This window comes from Octopus bimaculoides, chromosome 1, assembly GCF_001194135.2.
Source record: "Octopus bimaculoides isolate UCB-OBI-ISO-001 chromosome 1, ASM119413v2, whole genome shotgun sequence".
In the NCBI taxonomy this organism is placed as follows: Eukaryota; Metazoa; Mollusca; class Cephalopoda; order Octopoda; family Octopodidae; genus Octopus; species Octopus bimaculoides.
In genome coordinates, this window is record NC_068981.1 from 99,673,127 (window position 1) to 99,697,564 (window position 24,438).

The following is a 24,438-nucleotide window of genomic DNA, read 5'->3' on the forward strand; positions in this document are numbered from 1 at the left end:
ATATATATATATATATATATATATATATATATATAAAATGATAATAATTAACTAAACAATATCAATTTCCTATTTATAGTCATATTCAGGGATGGATGCCTAATTTGTCATAATAAAACCCTAGTAATAGAAAATTCCAGAGACCAATTTAAGCCACATTGGACATCTCTCTGCAGTAATCTAAATTAATCCATGCTGGTTGAATAGCATATCACATGTTCCATGCACACATTTCTATACTGTCCATTGCAATACCAAACACTGATTGATTCTCACTTATGTAAACATTGTTTTAGGTGATGCTAAACCAGAGTTTATACAATGTAATAAACTTATAAGCCACTGACCAAGAGTGTGACAGGCTTATCTTATTGCTACAATTCTGATTACTCAACACAAACACAATCGGAAGATCACTTACACTACTACCTCATGGCCACCAACACAACTACCAAAGCTAAAGATGGAACACCTACACAGTCACTCAACTGTTTAGAAATAGCAGCTAAATTTCCCTCAGGTCAAGACATATTATGACAATCATGATACAGATATATAAGGAGGCCAAATAGCTACATCGGGAATGCGTTTTATTATATAAGTCTACTTGGTCATAACTGAACTCTCAATGTAGTCACTTGATTTGCTGGAAAGAGTAGCTAAACCTACACAAAATCAAATCCTATCATCTAAAAACAGGAAAAATGATTTTAGGTAATGTGATCCTAAATTATCTAGTCTGCTTGACCAGGGCTTACCTAAGGTTACACAACAGCAACAACACTATACCAAATCTGTATAACTATTAACTAAATGACAATTACTATCAATAGTATCTTACATTACCCTTACTACCAAAGTATTCATAACAGAATTACTATTTTAACCCTTTAGCGCTAAGATTACTCTATCAAATATAATGGTTACATTATTGTGAATTACTCATGCATTGTATTGTAGCTTTGAAATTTCAGTGATGGGATTCTTTACTTTGGGAATGACATTGTAGAGTAGGCCTAAGAGGTCTGATCTGGCTAGTTTGAAAATAAAACAGAAAGAATATTTGGGCCAGATATGGCCAGTTTAAATGCTATGATGTTAAGGCATTGAGCTACTTATTACATTGTCATAGATTCAAATCAATACTACTATAATTGACAAAGTGGGAACTAACATATCAATGTTATCACAACAAATATATCAGCATTACTATTTTAACTTCACAGTAGTTATGATATTAAGGTGATGGGCTAATTATTATTTAGTAATAAGTTCAAATTGTTAATATAATTGCTTAGATGGGAGCTAATATACATAATTTAATAAGCTAAGAAGTTAAAATAGTTTAACCCTTTCATTACCAACCCAGCTGAAACTGGCTCCGGTTTTGAGTACAAATGTCTTGTTTTCATAAGTTTTGAATTAGAATCTTCTTCCAAACCTTAGTTACAATTTATGTTTCTAACACTAGCTGAATGATAACTAAGTTATTTTACTAAATTCTTTGTTATATTTAAAGTAATTGAAAGAAACACAGAGTATCTCAAAGAAAATACAGTAACGAAAGGGTTAAGATTACATCCTTAGAGGGAGAAATAATCATCTTACAAATGATGAATTCTGGTAAGAAAATTCACAGGGAAACAACTCTAAAATTTAAATTAACAAATTAAAATTATCTACGAATAGAATGCAATGGGGAATGAATCAAATTTTTGGTATACTGAGACAACTCTGAATCTACTTCCTCATCAAGGAAATATAGTTTGTTACTGCCAGATCTTAGTTGTCTAGAGCTAGAGAAATATATAAGTTGTTATGGAATGTCCCATTTACAGTTTGTGAATGGCAAGTGGCAAGAAGGGCATTCAACCGGAAAAACAATTGCTACAACACTAAAACTATCCTACTGAAACAAGCACAGTAAAATGGATGTAAAAAAAAAAGTCATTTGGTGGCACTTTAACATGATCATAATCAGAATGATAAAACTAGAACTAGATTTTTAAGAATAAATAAAACTGAATGTAACCATGTGATTTAAAGTTCAGTCACACTGCATGGCACATTGGACAAAGTGTCTTCTACCACAGCCCCAAATCAACCAATGTCTTGTTAGTGAAACTTGGCAGATGGAAAGCTTTATAGGAGTCTCTGTGTGTGCGTTTTCTAAGTGTTTCACATTGACACTATCTATTTAAATAAAATGATGTTGTTTATTTATATAAACAATATATTCCATAGCTTGGTGGTTTCCATTGGAAAAAATTACCTTACTTGAATAATAAATGAGGTTTGGTGACAGGAAGGTCATCTGACCACAGCATACAACCTCAATATGATACGTGTCTTATGCCATAGAGAAAGAGAATGTGAAAGCAACAATGATGATAGCGATGATAATATATACACACACACACACATGTACACAATACACACATATTGTCACTGTTTTTGTCATCATCATCATCATCATCATCATCATCATCTTCATTTCACATTCGTTTTCTGTGCTGGCATGAGCTAGATGGTTCAGTAGGATCCAATGAGCTTGAGGATTGTGTCAGGCTCCACTGCCTACTTTGGTATGATTTCTCTGGGCGGATGCCTTTCCTAATGACAACCACTTTACAGAGTGTGCTGAGTGCTTTTTTTAAAGTATGGGACAACTGAGGTTGCCAATTAACTAGCCAGGGAAAAAGCTCTCTTGACTGAGTGGAGATGCAGGGGAGTGTGGCCTTATGCCAGCTATTGAATGACATGATAGGCATTAAAAGGTGTGATAGAGGGACAAAAACTGGAGTCTTGCTGTAGAGGAGAAACATGGCTAATCTGCACTGTATACAGATGGGAGTAGCTGGAAAGAGATAAAGAATCAGAGCATATCCTCAAGGTACAAGAAGGTGAGTATAAGAGAGAAAAGGAACAGGATCAGGAAGGGTGGGTGGGTAGGCTTGCAAGAGTGTTAAAGGAGAGTGATACATGATTAGAGATGGGGATAGTGGTAAATATAGTGAATGGTGAACAAGGTTGGAGGCATGGTCAATGATGAATATAAATTTGGAAAGGAAGTGTGTGTATCTCTCTCTCTCTCTCTCTCTCTCTCTCTCTATATATATATATATATATATATATAAAATCATTATCCTCATCATATCTTATGCCATAGAAAAAGAGGATGTAAAAGCATTAATGATGATGGTACTGATATATATATATATATACAGACATGTACACAACACACACATGCATATCATCACCTCATTTTCTTGCCTGCATGAGTCAGAAGAATTCATTGAGGCAGATTTTCTACATCTGAATGCCTTTCCTGTCACCGTCCCTGACCTGTTCCCAAGCAAGGTAATGTTTCCCCATGGCTGGACATGTTTACATGGAAGATTGGAAATGAATAACATGGCTTGTAAAATGGTAATATTCATTTACAACTATTGCATGCTGTCAAGACAAGGAAACACAACCCCACCCCAGGCACACACACACACGCGCTCGCACACACACACGCGCTCGCACACACACACACACACCACACATAATGAGCTTCTTTCAGTTTCTGTCAACCAAATCTGCTCACAAAGGCTTGGCTGGCCTGGGGCTATAAGTAGAGGACACTTGTCCAAAATGTCACTCAGTGGGACTGAACCTGAAACCACAAGTTTGGGAAGCACACTTCTTAACCACGCAGCCAAAGTGTATTAGAATCACTATGCTTTGTGTGTGTGTTTTCTTCTATCGTTTTAGGGATTACTTCATTTTATTGCTTTTGAAATGATATATTTTTGCTCTCAGTATATTATTTAGACATAAAGATTCTTCAGAGGAGATTATCTTGAAACAATGCTATGTTTACTACTACTTCCTGAATTGTACTGATGGATTTCTGAGATTTAATGCCAGCCCTGTTAGATATTGCTGATAATAAATAAAACATTACTCTAACATATAATCTCAGGAAAAACTTTGCAGATCTCTCAATTTTGAAACAAGGCCAAGATATTTCATGTTTCATATGGATTACTGATATGTACAAGTCAAAACTGAAATGTTTTAGTTAAATCTATTGATTTTTTTTATGGCTCATTAAAAGAGGTTATAAATATTCATGCATTAGGGGGTCAAAATCTCATCATCTGCTGAGAATTATTTGAATGATTTCCAAAAAGAAGCTAACTGCTTCTTTTATTCCACCAAGAAAATAGCATTTATTTCTGTTTTATAGTTGCAGTTGTTGTTGGTGTGCTGTTGTTATTGTTCCACATCACTATGATTGTTGATGCAACAACAACAACATAACAAACATCATCACCTATTAAGGATATTGCCACTCAAAGCAATATAGCTAATTTTCTTTTTATCAAGATTTTTTTCATTGATATTTATTAATAGTTTACAGGGTTGTGAACATGTGACCTAGTTTTAGATTTCTGCTTGAAGTCTTTTTCTTTTCATCGAAGTAGCTATTAACCTTAGGAAAATCCTGTAAGCTATTAGTCCTATTTAACACTCCAGCCCTTTTCATAATTTGAAGCTTCATATCAGCCTAGTGATGGTAACAAATCTGCAACAGTCTACTTCCTTTGATGTATAATAAAGAGAAGTATTGTAAGTTATGTCCAGAAATGCATGTTCTACTGTGGTCATCAAAGACTGTTAGAGAAAGGAAAGAAGGAAGGTTAGAGAAAGGAAAGAAACGTTGCATAGAAATTTACTAAGCTTTGGTAAACTTTCAAATAAGAACTTTTAGGTTAAATATCTGAAGTTAGTTGCAAAATGCCAAATCTGTCAACTGCTTCTGTGCACTCTCCATCTTGTGTTAGATTTAAGAAATGAATTAGCTATTTGTGCAGAGTTAAATTGTGTGCAAGGAAACTATCCAGTTTTGTGACAGCAGATTACTGTCTTTGTGTTGTAGGCATAATAGAAATCAAGGTTGGGGTAGTTGAAGAAAGAGAGCCAGCTAATTCATTAAATATTCTTACCAATCTTCAAATACTATTTGAGAATAGAAAATAAGAGTAAGAACTGAAGAAGTGGCTCTCTCTAAATATATTGTGCTGAGGTTGTTAATTAAAGTTTAATAGCTATCATTAAATGGGTTTAACTAAATGATGTATTTTTCATTGACATCACTGACAAGACCAGAGAAGGTCAAAATCATGTGAACTGGTGGTCTTGGTGTTGGGAGTAGTAGGGATTTATCTCTTTGCTAGTGATATAAACAAGAATGCATTTTGCATCAAAAAGCCAATATGAGGGCTTCTCTCAGGGTAGCTGTAGCACTATAGTTTGTTCTAATAGAACATCAATGTTTAAGTGGGGATAAATATTACCTCTCAGTATTAATACTGCCTCTGTCACTAATATATATATATATTTTTTAACATTTTCCAAGTGTTCTATAATCCTTAATGGGTCACTGAGTTGCCACAAGAGGCTACACTTTCATCAAGTGTATTGTGAAAAAGTTAGTATGGTAGAACCTGTCTTTATTCAGGCATTTTTTATGGCATGGAATTGCAGGTTTGAAGAATAAAGAGACCCAGCTGTGAAATGAATTAGTGTGAAACTCAGCTTGCCTAGGATTTACCATTATACTATCATACTATGTAAAAATCTTAGTCAACTAATCAAGCAGACTTGAGTAGACTAATCTGTGCTGATGAAGCCTAATATACTGAAACATGTCCCATAGTTGTTCCTTGCATGTAAACAAAGATCAAACTTTCGTTCTCAACAAAACTATGTAAATTAACTTCAAGAATCAATTTTTAATTTCTTGTCATTGTCTATATTTTTTCACAGTCACTAGCAATTATTATTCTTGTTTTGCTTTTCCAACTATAAGAGACATTTCAATTAATTAAGATCTTTTTTTAATACAACATTCAGTACGTCACCTCCTGACTTTTTTTAAATTTTTTATCATGCTATGGTTTTTGAAAGATGTATTATTGTTATTAGGAAATTTCTAAGTGCAGTGGAGTTGCCAGAATCAATTCTATGTAGTATTTAATCTCATTCATCGACTTTTTGAGTTCAAATTCTACTGCAATTAACTTTATCTTTCACCTCTCATCCCAGAAGGGTTGATTAAACAACTACTAATCATTGATTGATTTAATTGATTATAACCCCCACTTAAAAATTCTAACCATGTGCCAATCATTATTAAGAAATTAATAAACTTATTGAGAGAGCTAACTAAAATAAAGCAGTAGCAATAACAAGGACAATAATTATTGCAACTGAAATTACTATAATTAAATATGTTTTTTTTAAAAATTACTCACAATATGTCTTATTTAGAAAAAATAAAACATCTTCGAGTAGCAGTATCAACAACAACAACAACATGTTAGGAGGAAATTTCTTTGTCATTTATTCTATATAGCATTCAACAACTTAACTGGTTATTGTTTATTTCTATGTCAACTCTAATTGAACAGATCCATGATTAAAAGCATTCAATGACCATCCTGTTTTTTTAAGTAGTATCTAAGACTACATTATTCAATGTATGCTTCAATTTTTTAAGATGATAAAAAGTGACTTAAAGAAGATTTGGCTGCTATTTCTTACAGATGATGTCCTTATGTTTAGCTTCATTTCAACCTTGATACAGCAAGCCTATGATCAAAGGAATTCTAGTTATGGACAACCTGCCATTTTTCATGGACACAGTATGTTTTATAAGAGCTGCTTCTTTATAAAAACAGTCATATTCCTTATATCTTCTTCCAAAACCACATCAGCTAATCTGCTGTTGATATATGTTTCTTTTAAATTGATTAAAGGATTAAAACAGAAAAGTTCTTTATCATAACAGTTTAATCAATTTAAAAGCTATCAATTACTAAATCAAAATAGACTAGACAGCTAAACCAGAAAAGTTTGACATTTCAATAAAGTCTATTCAATGTGGTAAGGTTATGTTATGGATAAGGAGATTCAAATGTTTTGCCATAGCTATCAACTATCAATTCAAACTTTAATCCTAATAAACTAAAGCATTTGTTCCAACAATTTGGCTTAAAGTAGCAGACATACAAGACTGAACAACTCATGAGATGAAGCATAAGTAAAACCACCCACTGAAATATATGCAAAATACCTTTTGCCCATACAAATTCAAAAGTTCAACAAAATGAGAGATGAATTTCTATAGAATTTAATTAATTCATAAATATATTAGTATTTCTATTACTTCATGATTACAATTTTAATTTTATAATAACTGCAGAAAGTAAATTACCATTTATAAGAAATTCTTTTGTATATGGAAAGTATTCAAACATTATCAGGTCCAGATGATGAGAAAATACCACCTTAACATTGCATAGTGCTATCCAATAGGCTAAGTCTTTCAAATAAGCTCAGTCTAATGTAGAAGTGTATCAGATATTTGTTGCTTCAGTAGGATCTTTTGATGTTAATTAGGAAAATTTAATTGGTAAAATTAAGCAATTTACTACAGTAATCCTTAAAACTTGAAGAATATGCTTTTTCTGTAGCACTTCAAAGATTCACCATAAAGCATCATGTTCAATGATAAACTATCATTTGGTAAAAGTGTAAAAAAAAATGTAAAATGGGAAGACACAGAGCTATCATTAGCCAGTCAGGAAGCACAGCTTTTCTGCCCCAGATTTGAAAACAACTTCTTCAGTTATTTAATCTAAAGCTATTTCTCTGGCAACTCTATGGATTTCTTGGGTCTCTGTGGGTTACTAATGGGTTTCTTCTACTTCCTGTGATAACAACAAAATTAATAACAAGTTAATCAAAATTCTCATAGGTACAGGCTGATATGAAAATTTCATCTGTCAAAAATTAGCTAATCAACTCCAACAGGAAATATATCCAAAAGTAGGCTAAATCCAAAATATAAAATTAAATTTGTAGATTCTGCATCACTAGAATATCTATAAAAAATAGATGATATAATAACTTTCTGTTCATACACAATGTTGTACTGAAGGGATTCTTCGTTTACTTTTTTTAAAATTACAAAAATGAAATTTAGAGTTAGTTACTGTGACTGGGGAATCTGCTGCAATCTTCTTATACAGTATGGAAGATAAAAAATTTCAAGATTCAGATATTTCAAAACTCTAAAGAGAAGGTTTCACAGAATCAAATATTTTACCATGCCAGGCACAGATGTCAGTGGTTACTAGCAATTCCAGTTAGAAAAGGCTTGCATAGAATTCTCTCAAACTTTCAACAGTTTTGTAGAGCTTAATATTAACCCAGTTCTCCACATAATCTAGTCAATGACATTAGATTGGTATAGAAATAACTTTTTATAACAATTTTTCTTATTTATAATTATGATACATATTTTCAGTTGAACTTCTATTTAACTAAATTCATGTAACATACCAGCTTGCAGTACAGATTTTGAACAACTGAATTATAATAATGGTTTCACTTTCTCTTTTTATTTTAGGCAGTTAAGTTGAAAAATAAAAAGCAAATTTTAGTCATGTTATTGTATGAGTTCAAAATGGAATGCAACAAAGTAGAAACAGTTCATAATATCAAGCAATCATTTGAACACAGGACTGACAATGAATGTACAGTTCAACATTGGTTCCAAAAAGTTTGTAGTAGAGACAAGAGTCTTGAAGATGAGGAAGATAATGGATGACCACATGTGAATGACTACAATCACTTAAAGGCCATTACTAAAGTGGACCTATGCAGAACAGCTTTAGTTGCTGAAGAACTAAGCATTACTATTCAACATTTGCTTGACATTCATTTCCTCCTCACTGAAATACCACAAAGCTCAACAAAATAGGCACAGCATAACTGACAAAATAAAAAACAAAAAAAGTCATTACAAAATCTGGTCTGGGCTTCCTTTATACAGCAAAAATGATTCATTTCTTGACTGTATTGTGCCATGTGAGGAAAAATTCCATCAAAAACCAAAAGCTGTATCAAAATAAGTTTACACTTTCTGGTTTTTAGTAAGCGGAATCATACTTCCATTTCTTAAATCCTTGTGACAATATCACAGCAAAGAAATGAACAAAATGCCCCAAGAATTGTATTTATGAACAAGATTTGTTAATTGGAAAATATAAATTTAACTCAATGACAACACCTGACCACATGTCTCACAAATGATTCGGTAGAAATGAAAAAACTTGGTTATGAAATTCTACATCAGGTAGCTTACCCCCAAGGGCTCTCTTCAACTGATTATCTATTTTATGCATGATATCTTTCTGTAAATAACTGATAGTAGCTCAAATGCCTTTGAAAATTTATTCAAGACACCAGGATTCTATGCTATTGTAATAAGCAGACTTGTTAATTGTGGGTAAAAATGATTATTTATTGATATAATTTATTCTCAGCTGAGCTATATTGCTTCAAGATGATAGTTAAAAACCACAATTATTTTTGCATCAATCTGATATGTTCAAACAAATATTATAGCGATACTGATATAAATAGTGCTTATTATTAAGTAGGAAAGAATGTACTCAGCTTTCCAAGCAGCCAGGAATCTATATTAATTTATTTGAATTCCTATCGGTGTTGTATGCAAATCATCGTCGTCATCATGGTTTGAATGGTTTGACTGGGCTGGTACGCTGGAAGGCTGCACCAGACTCCAGTCTGATTTGATTTGGTTTTCTATGGCTGGATGCCCTTTCTAATGCCAACCACTCCAAGAGTGTAATGGGTGCTTTTATGTGCCACCAGCACGGGTGCCATTTGTATGACAACATGGTACGTTTACGTGCCACCGGCATGGCTGCCAATTTGTGTGAGACCGGTATCTGTCACAACTGTGATTTTTCTCAGCTTGATGGGTCTTCTTCTCAAGCATGACATAGTGCCAAAGGTCTTGGCCACCAGTCAGTGCCTCTGTGAGGCTCAAAGTTCAAAGATCATGCTTCACCACCTCATCCCATGTCTTCCTGGGTCTATCTCTACCAAAGATTCCCTCCATAGTTAGAGATCGGGATTCTTTATGCAGCTTTCCTCATTCATATGCATCACATGACCATACCAGCATAGTCATCTCTTGCACACCACATCTGATTCCTCTTATGCTCAACTTTTCTCTCAAGATGCTTACACTCTGTTGAATATGCACACTGACATTGCACATTCAGCAAAGCATACTGGCTTCATTTCTTTCAAGCTTATGTATGTCCTCCACTGTCATAGCTCAAGTTTCATTGTCATGGGGCATAGCTGTTTGCACACAGGCACCAAACAATCTGCCTTTCACTTTGAGAGAGAGGCCCTTTGTTGCCAGCAGGGGTAGGAGCTCTCTGAACTTTGCTCAGCCTGATCTTATTCTCACAGCTATGCTCTACCACTACTAACTTGGTCACCTAGATATGGAAGCTATTTACTACCACTAGCTTGTTCCCCCTGGCAGTTGATGGAGTCTATTTTCTGCACATTTTCAGCATTTATTGTACCTGTGCACCTTCCACATACAAAAGTTAGTTTCCCTGTTAACATTTCTCTGATATTGCTGCACCTTCCACATACAAAAGTTAGTTTCCCTGTTAACATTTCTCTGATATTGCTGCACCTTTCATGTGTCCAAAGCTTACACAGGATGCATCTTATGGAGTTTCTACCTACTCCTTTTCTACGGATTGAGCTAGGCCATCTACCTGAAGGGATTTGTGATTTGTCTGTCTTCCTACTTACTATGACTTTGGTTTTTGCTAGGTTAATTCTAAGGCCCTTCGATTCTAGACCTTGCTTTCATACCTGGGACTTCTTTAGTTCAAGTAGTGATTCAGCTATAAGAGCAAGGTCATCAGCATAGAGGAGTTCCCAGGGGCAGCCTGTCTTAAATTCATCTGCTATTGCCTGGAGGACTATGACGAACAAGGAGCTGAGCACCAATCTTAGGTGAACCCCTACTTGTACCCTGAATTCTCTGCTGTACTTGTTGCCCACCTTCACCTTACTGGTAGCTTCCCAGTACAAGGCTTGTATGGCTCTCACTAATCACTTGTCTATCCCTTGTTTCCACATTGACCACCACATAAAAGATCGGGGGACTCTGTCAAAAGCTTTCTCCAAGTCAACAAAAGCCAAAATACAGAGGTTTATCTTTGGCTAGGTATTTCTCCTGAAGTTGCCTTACCAGAAACAGAACATCAGTGGTGCCTCTACCTGGTACAAAACCAAACTGCATCTCATCTAGACTAACTCTTCCCCTAATTAGTTGGGCTACGACAAAATTATATAAAATGGATAGTTGTCACTGCTATTGCTAATATTTTGCCTTTTACAACATATGCTAGAGATGAAATTATTACTGTAATATTATCACAAGGTGGTAGATCAGTGGTGTCTTTCTCAATGTACTTAAATCAGAAAATAAACTATTACATTTTTGAGAAAGATGCATATTTTGTTATAGGAGCTGAGAGAAAATGTGAATATTTTTTTTTATTAAACATTTTAATTTAATAGCAGATCAAAAGTTTATTTCAATCATGTCTTACAAAAAAAAAAAAAATGCATGGAAAAGTAAAATGATAAAATCCTACCCTGAAGAACTGAACTTTTTCATCTTCTATGCTCTATAAATTACATACCTGGCTTGGAGAATGTTTCAACTGATCACCTGTCCAGTACTTGTGTTACTACCTCAGCAACTATAACTTTAGAGTTACTATCTAATTCCTTAGTACAAGGAAAATAAGTACATAAAAGTACATAACTTAAGTATGTACCTATTGCCACACACATAATAAAATCAAGTGTAATTAAAGGAGGACATGGATCTGTGGAGCATGAAGAATTGGATTCTTCATGATGACAATGCACCCCGTCACTGAGCTCATGAGTTTCGTGCCAAAAACATGGTAATGCTTCTGCACCTGCTCTATTCACCAAATTTAGCACCCGTGGACCTCAATCTTTTCCCGAATATGAAAATGCAGCCCTATAGTCACTGTTTAAACACCTTTGTCGAGATCAAGAGCAAATTGCAGAAGGTTCTCAACTTGTTTACAGAAAACAACTTCCAGACCAGATTCCAAAAGTGGCAGAAATGCTAGGGCTGGTGTATTACTACACAAGGTGACTATTTTGAAGGAGATTAAGTTAAAACTTAGGTAAATAAGTTATTTTTTATTAAGCATAACTAGTCGGGGAACTTTGTGATACCACCTCGTGTATTTTATATAATTGACAAATTTTCTTATTTCTATTCACCTTTTCACTGCAAGTGTAACAAGCACTTCTACTGTAAGAAAGTGCTTAATTTATTTGGAATGTCACTTTATGGACAAGGTTCCATCAGATCTACTAAGTTGAAACACATCCTAACTATCCAAGGGATTACTACAAAGCTGCATGACTATATATAATCCCTTAGATAACTTACAGTGTGAAAGATATAATGGGATGATTTTGAATTATATAAAATTAGTTCTTGAGATCAAAAATTAAATTTAAAATTTCACAGTGGGAGAACATATCACTGCATGTTCCACATGACCATTACTATGTACAGTTACCAGGAAAACTATGGCAGGAAGCTCTGCATTAAAACTCTTTATGGAAGGCTCTTTTAATTTTCTAGAAAGGCTTTACCAGATCATCACAGCCCACTTGGGTTTCTAAACATGACATAGTTATTTGCACCATCATATATGTCCAAATATGCAAAGTTAATGAAACCCCAAAACTTCTAGAGACAAATCTCAATTATTCTCATGTCAGGTTCATAAATGGCAGAAAAGTTATGGTTTCTAACCAGAGATCTAGCTCCTTATGTATGAGATGAAAATCTAATGATCCCAGCTATACACGACAATTGACCAGTTCAAACCAAAGTGATAAATAATCTTACAATTGTTCAATAAATTTGCAAAATAGATTGAAATTACTCCTGCAGATACACCTACAGCTACATTTGTGGCACATCCCCAAAGTGCATGACTTCTTAGAGTGCTAAAATTTGTAAATTCTGTTTTTAATACACTGTGATAATAATTTTTTGATTGGTTGCATAATATCACTTTTATAATTAATAAACAATGTAAGCTTGAAAATTAAAATGAATAAATTTTCGTTGTTTAGGGTAAAAAATAAATAAATAGGTTAAATATTCTAATGTACTCAATAAATGATAATAAAGAATGTATAATGTGTGTATTAATTTACATACTTGGTAACAACAATATATTAAATGTAGAGAAAATACTATGATAACAGCTACTTGGCTATAAAAGCAGTTATGTCTCTTTCATCTTCTTCTGGCACCACATCTGTTATGGCTGATGATATATATCTCTTTCAAATTGATTAAAAGATTCTATCTGGAACTTCCTTTATCACATCACAGTTCAGACAGAAACACATTATCCACCATGTATTTTTTCTAAGTTGATAGGGTGCAGGAGATTTGGCTGCTATTTCTTATTTCTTTACTGCTCACAAGGAGCTAAACATAGAGGGGACAAACAAGGACAGACAAAGGGATTAAGTTGATTACATCGACCCCAGTGCGTAACTAGTACTTAATTTATCGACCCCGAAAGGATGAAAGGCAAAGTCGACTTCGGCGGAATTGGAACTCAGAATGTAATGACAGACGAAACACCACTAAGCGTTTCACCCGGCGTGCTAACATTTCTGCTAGCTCACCGCCTTGGCTGCTATTTCTAGCTTGCTGCAGTTACTAGTATTTTGAAAAGAAGAGTCACACTTTTAACCTCATAACTACTAATCTTTTTGATATCGACCCTCCTGAAAAACTCTCCCTTGTTCTGTGACATAAACTTCCTGTGTTAAAGTGATCTAAATTAAAACCTGTCATTAAATTTCCGTGTGAATTTGTTTCAGACACCATCTTAATAATGACAAAATTATTTTACTAAATTTTAAAAACTATTTGACTGAAAGGTTTTTGTATGTCTACAGAAATGTGGCAACAAAAGGGTCAGCATGTAGAGAATAATGCTGGACTGGCAATCATGGAAATGGATTTCTAACATAGGTACATATCTCAAATTTAGTGGAAGGTGGAAGAATGAAAGGCAAAGCTGACAGCAGGTTTGAACTCAGAATGCAAAAAATGGCTGGACACATTTCTGTACTCAAGATGTATCTGCCACAGCAGAACTGATACCAGTGCTGATGTCACATTAAAAGCACTGGTGATGGTGCCATATAAAAAGCACCCAGTACACTCTGTGGAGTGGTTGGTGTTAGATGATAATTATAAGAATATTTTGCTGTTTTATGTATACTTTTGAATAGTTTTAGATATTTGTTAGAAATTTTTTAGGAAAGTGTTATTATTGAAAGTCGTCAAAAAAATTAAAACAAAAATAGAGTTTTAACCTTGAACATATAATAACAAAGGTAAGAAATAGAGATTTATATAAATGAGACAAAAATACATACTTTGAGGATCAAGGATCTCTGGAAATCTCAGGCACTTCAGGCATTTTGGTAGTTTTAATTGACAACAACAAAGTTTTATGAGCAGGTCACTATCTGCATTTGATACAGATCCACTGCCCTGGGAGCTGATAGGTAAAAATGATCCCAAAATTTGTTGTCGGGAAGATTTTTCATCGTCATTATCATCTTGTGATGCTACTGTAAGATAAGAAGGAAAGATATATTTTTGATGTTAAATGGTGATAATGAAAGATGGTGGAAAATTTAGTTTGTAATTATAGAATATCTTATTTGCATTTGAAAAAATCTGTAAAAGTGATCCCTTTTTTCTCAGAATATAAAACCTGGATATATAATATCCAAATTAGTTTGATAAGTCATGAACAAAGAAGCAGAAGACATCAAATTTAGATATTAAATATCTGACTTGAACACTGTACCATTTGCTTCTGCTTAGTAGACAACTCGCCCTTACAATATTGACATGAGCAAACATTTCTTAAATATCTTTTTAGCGAAAGCACGATTTATATCTGGGATAGAGAGGAGCATTAATATTATCCCTGCTAATCAGACGATTGGTAGGGACAATACTAAGGTGATTAATAAGAACTACTAAGAAAACAAACTAATAAATAAAAAGCATGCATTTGAGAGAACAGAACTAAAGAGTAATGAAAGCTACTTTTCTTAATATTTCCATTTCCTACATTTACATCTGAACTGTTTTTATCTTATTATTCTTTAATAATTATTATATTGTTGTCAGTTAATTCTTGTACATGATGCTATATACTCTAATTAGTTATTAGCTATAACCATCAAATAAAACTGTAGAGATGGTGTTATTGTTTGATGGAGAAATGTCTGCTGAATGAATGAATAGTTTTCTCTGAGATTTATTTAAGTTTCTAAAAGCAGAAGATTTCAAGTTGGTTGCTCACTAAGAAATAAGGCATTTTTTTTTCAGTCATGACAATTCCCAATTTGTGAATATGTGAGTGTATGCATATATGTTGGTATGACACTGTTACTTTGATCGTACAACTACTACGTTTGGACATAAGTGTATGAGCATGATTACTCTCTATGTGTGCATGTGAATATGCACATGCAGACATAAAAAGTTGTGATACTTGTATTCAACATAAAAAACAAGACAGGCATTGATGTTGATATACCTCATTTCACCAACAAACTTTCCTCAATCAATTTTCCAAATATGAACACTTATCTTGATTAAACTCCATTTATATGTTCTATGGGGGATGTTGTAACTAGCTCTAATTGTCTCTTGGTGTCATGAATACCATCTGTAAACAGTTTAAGGTCATTAACAATAAGGTGACAATTTTTCCTTCCTCTGTAGATCCTAATGCATTGCTCTGACATTTTCCAAATAGGTCTAACAGAAGTTTTCCCTGCCCCTATGAACAGCATTATACAAATTGTTACCCTGTAATATTGCCTTTGGTAATGTATATAGTTGCTACTATAGTTGCTTCAGATCTAAATGGTAGTAAGTGATAGTAAGTTTGCTTGCTTGTTTGTATATTTCTTGTGATAAGAGTTTTAAAGTTTATTTTTGTCAGCCACCAGCTTGGTGGCAAGGCTGTAAAGTAAAGAATCTGATTCTCTTTAACATCTTTTGTGCAACAATTCATCCTCTAAATTATAAGAAAATCTTGCAGATTTTTATTATCCCAAATATCCCAGATATCATGATCATCAGTAACTGAACAACTATGGAGTTTGTGAATCCAAGTTTAAACATACTTTGATCCTGGTGAGTTGGTACATATCCTGTTGCTTCTATAATAATAAAAAGCTGAAAGTGCATTTCAGATACTGGATTTGCAGACATTTTGTTGATAGATCTATAGATATCTTCTTTCTCTTGTATTTTTCTTACAATACTGATGTCTGGTGGGTGGCTGGCTTCTACAATGGAATGTGTTTTCACTTATTCATTTGTTTTGTTTGTTTTTCTATGCTTGCATTATGTATGTATGAATGATGTTTCTTTTTAACCCCAGGTAAGCCCTAATCATGTAAATTTAAGATCAAAAGGTGTTCTAGTTGTAACCATCCTGTTTTTGTGTTTTTCAACAAATACAATGTATCTGGGGTTCTCTTATTGAATGTCTTCATCTTTAAAGGCAACTGGATGTGAGTTAAAGATTCGGTAGCTATTTTTAGCTGGTGTAGCAACCATGTAAAGGCCTCTTTATTGGCTCTACTGGGAGCAGCAAAGTTTTACAAACAAGTTGCTATCTTTATCTGACACAGATTCACTACCTTGGGAACTACTAGGTAAAAAAGACCTCAAAATATATTGTGTAGAGGATTAATAAGCATTATTTGATATCAAGCAGCTAAAGACTTTTATTCAGTGACAACACAATAACTGCCTATTAGTTTGTCTATCTTGTCTATCTAAACCATTAAACATAATATATATCCGTCCGTCTATAATTTTATCTCTCTATCCATTCATTTCATTTACTAACCAGCTGTCCATCAATTCGTTCATTTATCCATACATCCATCCATCCATCTGTCTGTCTGACCAGCTTTAAGTATTAGCACTAATAGCTGACTGCTACTACTGCTGCTGACTTGAAAATGTCTACATATCTTTGACTATAATTTTGATAATATTTCTTGAGTAACATTGGTAAATAGATATTGAACAAATATCTATGGCACAGCACGAAATTAGCCAAAGGCCTGCTTAAGTGGAGCCATTTAAGGATAAAACAATTGATCATTTAAGAGCAGTTTATAGGTCTTGTCTGTCTGTTTATCTCTCTATCTGTCTATCTATCTTTCTCTCTGTCCATTCGTAAATCTCTCTACATGCCTGTGTAACTATCAACAAACTAGTAGTTAAGGGATCACAACCACAGGCCTTTATATATAATTATATCAACAGAAACAGCAGTGACCAAATATGAAAAAAATCTAAAAAAGACTGTAAGTTTTCAGAATAACAGGTAAATAAATAACTAGTAGTTGTAAGATCGAAGTAACAGTGACATATCATGAATCAGCTGATAACCATCAATGTACAAGAGTGCAGCAGTCGTAGCAGCTACAGAAGTATTGATTTCTTTTAAGCTAGCAATTGTCTGAAAATTGAAGAATTTTCCCTCCACAAGAATAACAAATAACAGAGAATCAAGCAATGTTACTAGAAAGCACTCAAAACTACAAAAGTAACTAAATACAAAGTTGGATCAGGAGGGAAGTGTTTTTAATGGCACCAATTTTACTTGTAACTTCCTGTTTGGTGTCTTAAGGTTTTAAACTACATAAATGTTAGAATTAAAAATCTCTAGTGTGTGTGTACTAGTTTTACTTCAGATTTGTTCTCCCTACTACACCATCTCCAACCCCAACCTATTTCTTTCTCTATTCACCAATCACCAACACCTCTTTATCATATACTCTACATCACCATCATCAAACCCAAATACCCCCACTACCAATACATTGCCCACCGCAACCCCACCACTGTGATCAATACCAAATTTATCACCACCATCATCATTTCCATTATACTTCTACCCTCAATATTACTACACAAACAACAACAACACCACCACCACCACAGCCTTCAACCACCACACCTGCCATCACCTATCCATATTATATTACCAGTTTTTCTACTTGATCTCTTCTCTCATGAAATCTACCTCACCTACACAACCACCTCACCTAAAATATCTTCTTATCTATTCAATTATGTTAGCCAATTTTTTAATTTGTTTTCCTAAAGAAAAATATTTAGATTTTCTATTTGACCTTCCCATTACCATTGGAGCAATGGTCATGAATGACTGAAGGGACACACACACACACACACACACATGTGCACTCACACATACACAAACACAAATAAACACATGATTACAGAAACAAACAAGTGCATAGCATAACATTGGTAGTTACATTAGGCTTACTGCCAAAAAGCCTGCAGCAAATCCAACAAAATTACAAATATGCACCTTTCTCTTCTCTGCTGCAAAAATTACAGGAAACTTTAATTATATAAAGAAATATTGCTCAGCAAAATAGATACACCATGTGACTGTGACAGAGTAGTATCCATAAATTGTTCTCAATACCATGCTGTATCCTACACAACAGGAATTTCTCAGTGAAACAGTGATATAAAGCATGGTCAAACAACAAAATCAGAGGAAGCTAGATGTAGTCTGCATCAGCAAATAGTTTGGTTGAACTACAACACAGACTCTACACCACACACAACTGCATGACTTTCACACCAAAATACACTCATAGTGTGATTGTCATACAACAATCAACCACCAATATCCTGAGGCAATCAGCTGTTAATAAAGTTAACTGTATTTGAGCAATCTATATGAGTAGCAAACCAGATATAAAATCTTCAACATATCAATTTGGATTGACTGGCAACATTTAATCAGTATTTTTAGCCATGGAGCATCTCATCTCATTTTTAGGCCTGACTGTCCTACAGGTCTGAAATTAATTTAGAGGTTAGGTGCAGACATGGTTGTGTGGTAAGAAGCTTGCTTTCCAACCACATGGTTCCGGGTTCAGTCCTACTGTGTAGCACCCTAGGCAAGTGTCTTCCATTATAGCTTTGGGCTGACCAAAAGCCTTGTGAATAGATTTGGTAGATGGAAACTGAAAGAAGCCTGTTGTATACATACATACATATATATCTATGTGTGTGTGTCTTTGTATCTGTGTTTGTCTTCCACCAATGCTTGACAACTGGTGTTGGGTCGTTTATGCCCCCATAACTTAGCAGTTTAGCAACAGCGACCAATAAAATAAGTACCAAGCTTAAAAAAACGTACTGGCGTTGATACATTCAACTAAAATCTCTAGAAGGTGGTGCCCCAACATAACCACAGTCTAATGACAAACAAGTAAAAGATAAAAGACAAACTAGGTACTTTTGGAGGATATTTGGTTGCTATACTGAGCAGCTTTTGTGCAGAGGCAGTACCATAACAAATGATGTAGATTCTAAGATGTGGTCATTGCTAGTTGCAAACTATATTGAAAAAAACATATCAGTTATTACCACTGGATCTGTAAACAGATAAGCTCTCTGTCACTAATAAACATATTCACATTACTCAACATGTATTGAATACTTATTTGAACTATAGTTTTCCCAGCTCCAAAGTGGGCTCATTTAATATGTATGTATTACTGGTGTATATTTAAGTGGATCATAAAATAGAGCAAATAAATTTAGAGAAGCTTCAAGAAAATTAGAAACTTCGTAGATGCTTACACATAAGTCGCTGATTTATTGTTATTGTGTGAACAAGGGAACTTCAATGCAGAAATAGCAGTTAAATTTACCACCCATCACATGCTACCGTCTTAAAAATGGGGAAGAGAAAATATACAGCATCCTAGGTAATCCTAAAAAAAAAGTAATTATCATTGCTGGAATACTTTGATCATAGGTCTACTCAGTCGGGATTGACTAAAAGCTAAATGACAACAACAGTTATTCTCATCTAAATAAAGCAGCTGAGATTGCTTACTTCTCATTTATAATACTTTCTTCATATGCTGATACTAAAAAATGAGAATGGGGCCTAATGGCAGTTAAAAGAAGGATTAACAGGTTACTACAAAGTTATTATGCAAGAGAATTTAAAGATTTAAGTCTTTGGTGATGCAATAGTGTAAATATTAGGTAGGCCAAAAAGTTTCTTCGCTTTTTTAAGGGAAAATAAGGCAAGTTTTAAATATAAAATGATTTATTCAATTAATGAAATAATTGCCATCTGGTATCTTCTGCAATCTTGAGGACAGATCCATTATTCCCTGCTAAAAGAATTTCCTGTTGTTACTAGTAAAAAATTCTTCCAGGTGAACTTTTACATCCTCTTTAGAGCTGAAGCTTGATCCATTCAATAAATTTTGAAGAAACCAAAACAGGTGGAAATCTAAAAGTACAAGGCTGGACAAATAAGGACTATGAGGCAAAACATACCAGCCAAGTCCCAGTAATGTTTTCCACATCTGCAAAGAAGTGTATGATTTGGCATTGTTGTAATGATTAGCAAGTTCTGGATGTTTTTGGTGGATTGCTGCTTTAATTTGTCCAAATTGATGGCCCTGTTTATGTTAAAGACACTTGTGAAAGAAAACAGCCTTCCAATGCCACCAAATTGAAAGTATAACCTTCTTTGGGAGAAATCCTATTTGGAGGTTGTTACTGGTGGGTTGTCACACTTACCCTATGATTCTTTGCAGTTTACATTAAGACAATCCATTTTTTTTTTGGCCTCAGTCACCATTTTCTTCAAGAAAGGATTGTTTTCTTCATGCATCTGTAACAAATCACAGATGGACATTTGTTGAGTGAGGTTAGCCTCATTCAATTGCTGTGGGACTCAAACATTGAACTTGCTGACACAACCAAGTTGAATCAGATGGCTTTTCAACATCAATTTTGACACTTGGATCTACAATTATCCTAGTTATATAACAAGGGTTGGTCTCGACTAACTCATTCACTTTGTTACCATTGCAGTTGGTTGCCCTGAGCAAGGTGCATCTTGAATGGAAAAAATTGTCTGATCAAAATCTTGAAAATCATTTCTGGCTATGCCTTAAATCAAAAGAGTTTGATCTTTCAATCAAAATCTTGAAAATCATGTCTGGCACAGAAATAACAGCATTCTCTCTGTACACAGCACATATCCTCCAAGAGGTTTCTACTGCTTTCTTGTCTTTTTATAAATAAAAAAAATCATAATGTGTCAATAATGTTTACTTAGATTCTTCATTTTCAGTGTAATCTCAAGCACACAAAATACAACCTGTCTCATCACAGTATCTAACAAGTATGCATGCACAAAAGTAAAAAAAAGTGAAATAGCTTTTTGACCAACACAATAATAATTATAATAATCACCATAAATGACAATTCATCTAATGAAAATTGAGTCATATTTCCCTTGCAAAAACAAACTGCATTCAAGAGACATTGATATTTTCATGTTAAAACTAAACTTCTATGTGAAGTGCAAAACAACTCGGTACAAATACATCACGTTTCATGTAGATCAAGTTCAGTAACTTAATAGATTCTGGATTAAGCCTTTTCCTTCACCTATTTTCCCACCATGTTATCACTGTCTTATGGCGTTTCTGACTCATCCCATTTTAGAGCTTGCCTCTTCCCTTTGAATTCTGCTTTGAATTCATCTGTTACTCCTTCAAACATTTTTATAATCTGCGTAACTTACTGACTGGCATCTCCCCCCTCCATATGCTCAACTCAGATTCTTTATCTATTCCCATCTTTCCTGTCATACATATTTATTCAAATTGAATACCACAACCCTAACACTGCCTAACGACCCTCCCATTCCACGTCATACTGGTTCACATGTACCACCAAGAACCTCAACTAAGTTGGACCAAAGTCCACAAATGTTGCCATAGAGAAGGGAAAACCAATGTGTCTCTCATCTTCCAAGATGGTAAGCTGTAATTTGAGGCTATTTGACTGCTATTTCAAGCAAGGTGAGTGACCATGTAGAGGCTCCTATATATCTGTAGATAGTGGTAGTGGCAATAATGGAAGTGGTAAGGTGAAATTAGTGTGAACATGATTGCTTCTGCTTTGTTGCACCTCCCAGAACAACATTAGGGAATATCGATACTATTGAAGCTGTTGTGAATTTGTGTTCATGTAGTCTTCTTTATGTTTTTTTTTTTTGGACTGAATATGTCAGTTTGAATGTGTGAGAGAGAGAGAGAGAGAAGGAAAGAGGGTGAGAGAGAGAGGAGGAGAGGAAGTGTGTGTGTGTGTGTGTATGTGTGTATATTCTGTCTGAAGATGCTGTTTTAGTAAGGTTCTGTACATGAATTTGTTTGGTGGTAATTGTGCATGAAGTGTCAAGGAATGTGAGAGTTGTATCTCACTGCAGTAACAAACACTGCCCCCAACTCACAAGTGGTTGTTAATTTTTAATATTTTGTTTTGTTTTTATGTCAAGCTTGTGAAGCTGTTAAGTGCATTGTTTTGGATTCTTTGCAGTCTGTAATAACTTGTTGTGGAGAGGTTGGGATACTAGGCAAGGATAACATAAACCTTGCTGGATCCAATGCATTGTTTGCATAGTGATGCTGCTATTTCTTTGTGATGGCCAAGTGTGGAGCCTGTGATTGTTCTAAGTATCTTTGTATACCTTTACTATGTCTTCTACATGTGATGTGAATTTTGCAGAGATGCTGAATTTGAAATTCCTAGTTGTTTTTTTCTTTTGTATATTTAGTGTTTGTTGTTGAGTGATGGTGAAACTGTTATGAAAGAATTCAGTGCATTTGATAGGTACTGCTATAAGAGTGATACCCACTGGAACCAAATTTCTAGGTGGTTGCTAGTGGGTTGGACAAATTGCACAGCTGAATCTGGGAAGTCTTGGTAAGTGTGACTGATACTATCTACATATGAAGTTCTATGTTTGTTTTGAAATGGTATGAGAAGTTTGTGTTAGTAGTAAAGAGACAAGTAGGAAGAGAGATCCTTGTGTTATTACATTCAGGAAATTGCAGATTATAGACGGTTTCTTGATTTTTAATACATAAGTGTGATAACTTGAGAAGTAGTTTACAAGCCAATTTTCTGTTATTTGTTAAAGTGTTGAGTATTTTAGGTTTAAGTGAATAACAAGGGATGGAATCTAGAGATTTACTGGTATCAGTAGTAGTTGGAATGGTACTTTTTTTTTTGTAGTTGAAGCCATTCTTATACTTCTGTGTAAGATTTGTGAGTAGAGATCTGAATTTGTGCTGTGATTTGGAGAGAGAAATGTGTGATTAGAGACACTAAGTGAGTTTTTCTAAAATTGTTGAGGGTGTGCATAGGAAAATAATGGATTTGTATTATGCTACTACACTTTTTTTATTTTTATTTTGTTGGGCTTTAATATTGTGGTGATTTTGATCAGCATTATTTTTATGTAGTGTATGTATTTTTGACTTAAACAACTCCTTATACTTTGAATATAATGTGAAAGTTATGTTTTCTCTCAGCTAATATATTTTTTACGCTCCACTGATTCGTGGGGGAGTTACAGCAAACTTTCAAAATAACAGGTATCTTGGGGATTTTAGATGCTTTTATTGTGAATTTTCCGTTGCTTTAGGAACTTTAAAAAAATAATTTCATTACATAAATAAAATAGGTGTAGTGAATACGAAACAGAGATTTCATTGCTTGGCAATGTTTTGAAGTAAGCCCTGTAACTCTTTTATTCTTGTTTTTATGTGCAAAATGAATTCAGGGTATTCTTTTTCAGAAACATAATCTCTTAAGTTTAAAATTTACAATTTAGAAAAGAATATTTGAAAAAGTTTCCAATGAATGAAAAGTCATGGTCACAAAATAAGAACTTCAAAATGGAGAATAGGGAAGGTGGCAAAAAATAGAAATAACTGAAATTTGAAAAGAAAAAACTTCTGGCAGAATTATAATCTTTAATGTTTAAAACATATAAATTCAAAAGAAGAAAAGGTTCTGAAAAAAAAAAAAAAAAGAATAAAAATGTTATGGGAATAGTGCTTATCCTGAAACTTTGCCAAGTAGTATTCATTGTACAGTATTTTTACTACTGCATTAATCGATAAATGTGGAGGCGCAATGGCCCAGTGGTTAGGGCAGCGGACTCGCAGTCATAGGATTGTGGTTTCAATTCCCAGACCGGGCGTTGTGAGTGTTTATTGAGTGAAAACACCTAAAGCTCCACGAGGCTCTGGCAGAGGATGGTGGCGAACCCTGCTGTACTCTTCCACCACAACTTTCTCTCACTCTTTCTTCCTGTTTCTGTTGTGCCTGTAATTCAAAGGGTCAGCCTTGTCACACGGTGTCACGCTGAATATCCCCGAGAACTACGTTAAGGGTACACGTGTCTGTGGAGTGCTCAGCCACTTGCACGTTAATTTCACGAGCAGGCTGTTCCGTTGATCAAA

General features: G+C 34.3%; 1 protein-coding gene across 2 annotated transcripts in view; it reads right to left on the minus strand.

Moving 5' to 3' along the window:
- Positions 1-24,438, minus strand: part of LOC106872261 (cyclic nucleotide-gated cation channel beta-3) — a 527,825-nt gene that overhangs the window by 88,408 nt on the left and 414,979 nt on the right. For both annotated transcript variants that reach the window (XM_052968620.1, XM_014919185.2), the window contains one exon: positions 14,431-14,628. In XM_052968620.1, the coding sequence (XP_052824580.1) occupies positions 14,431-14,628 (198 nt within the window). The remainder of the gene's footprint in view (positions 1-14,430; positions 14,629-24,438) is intronic.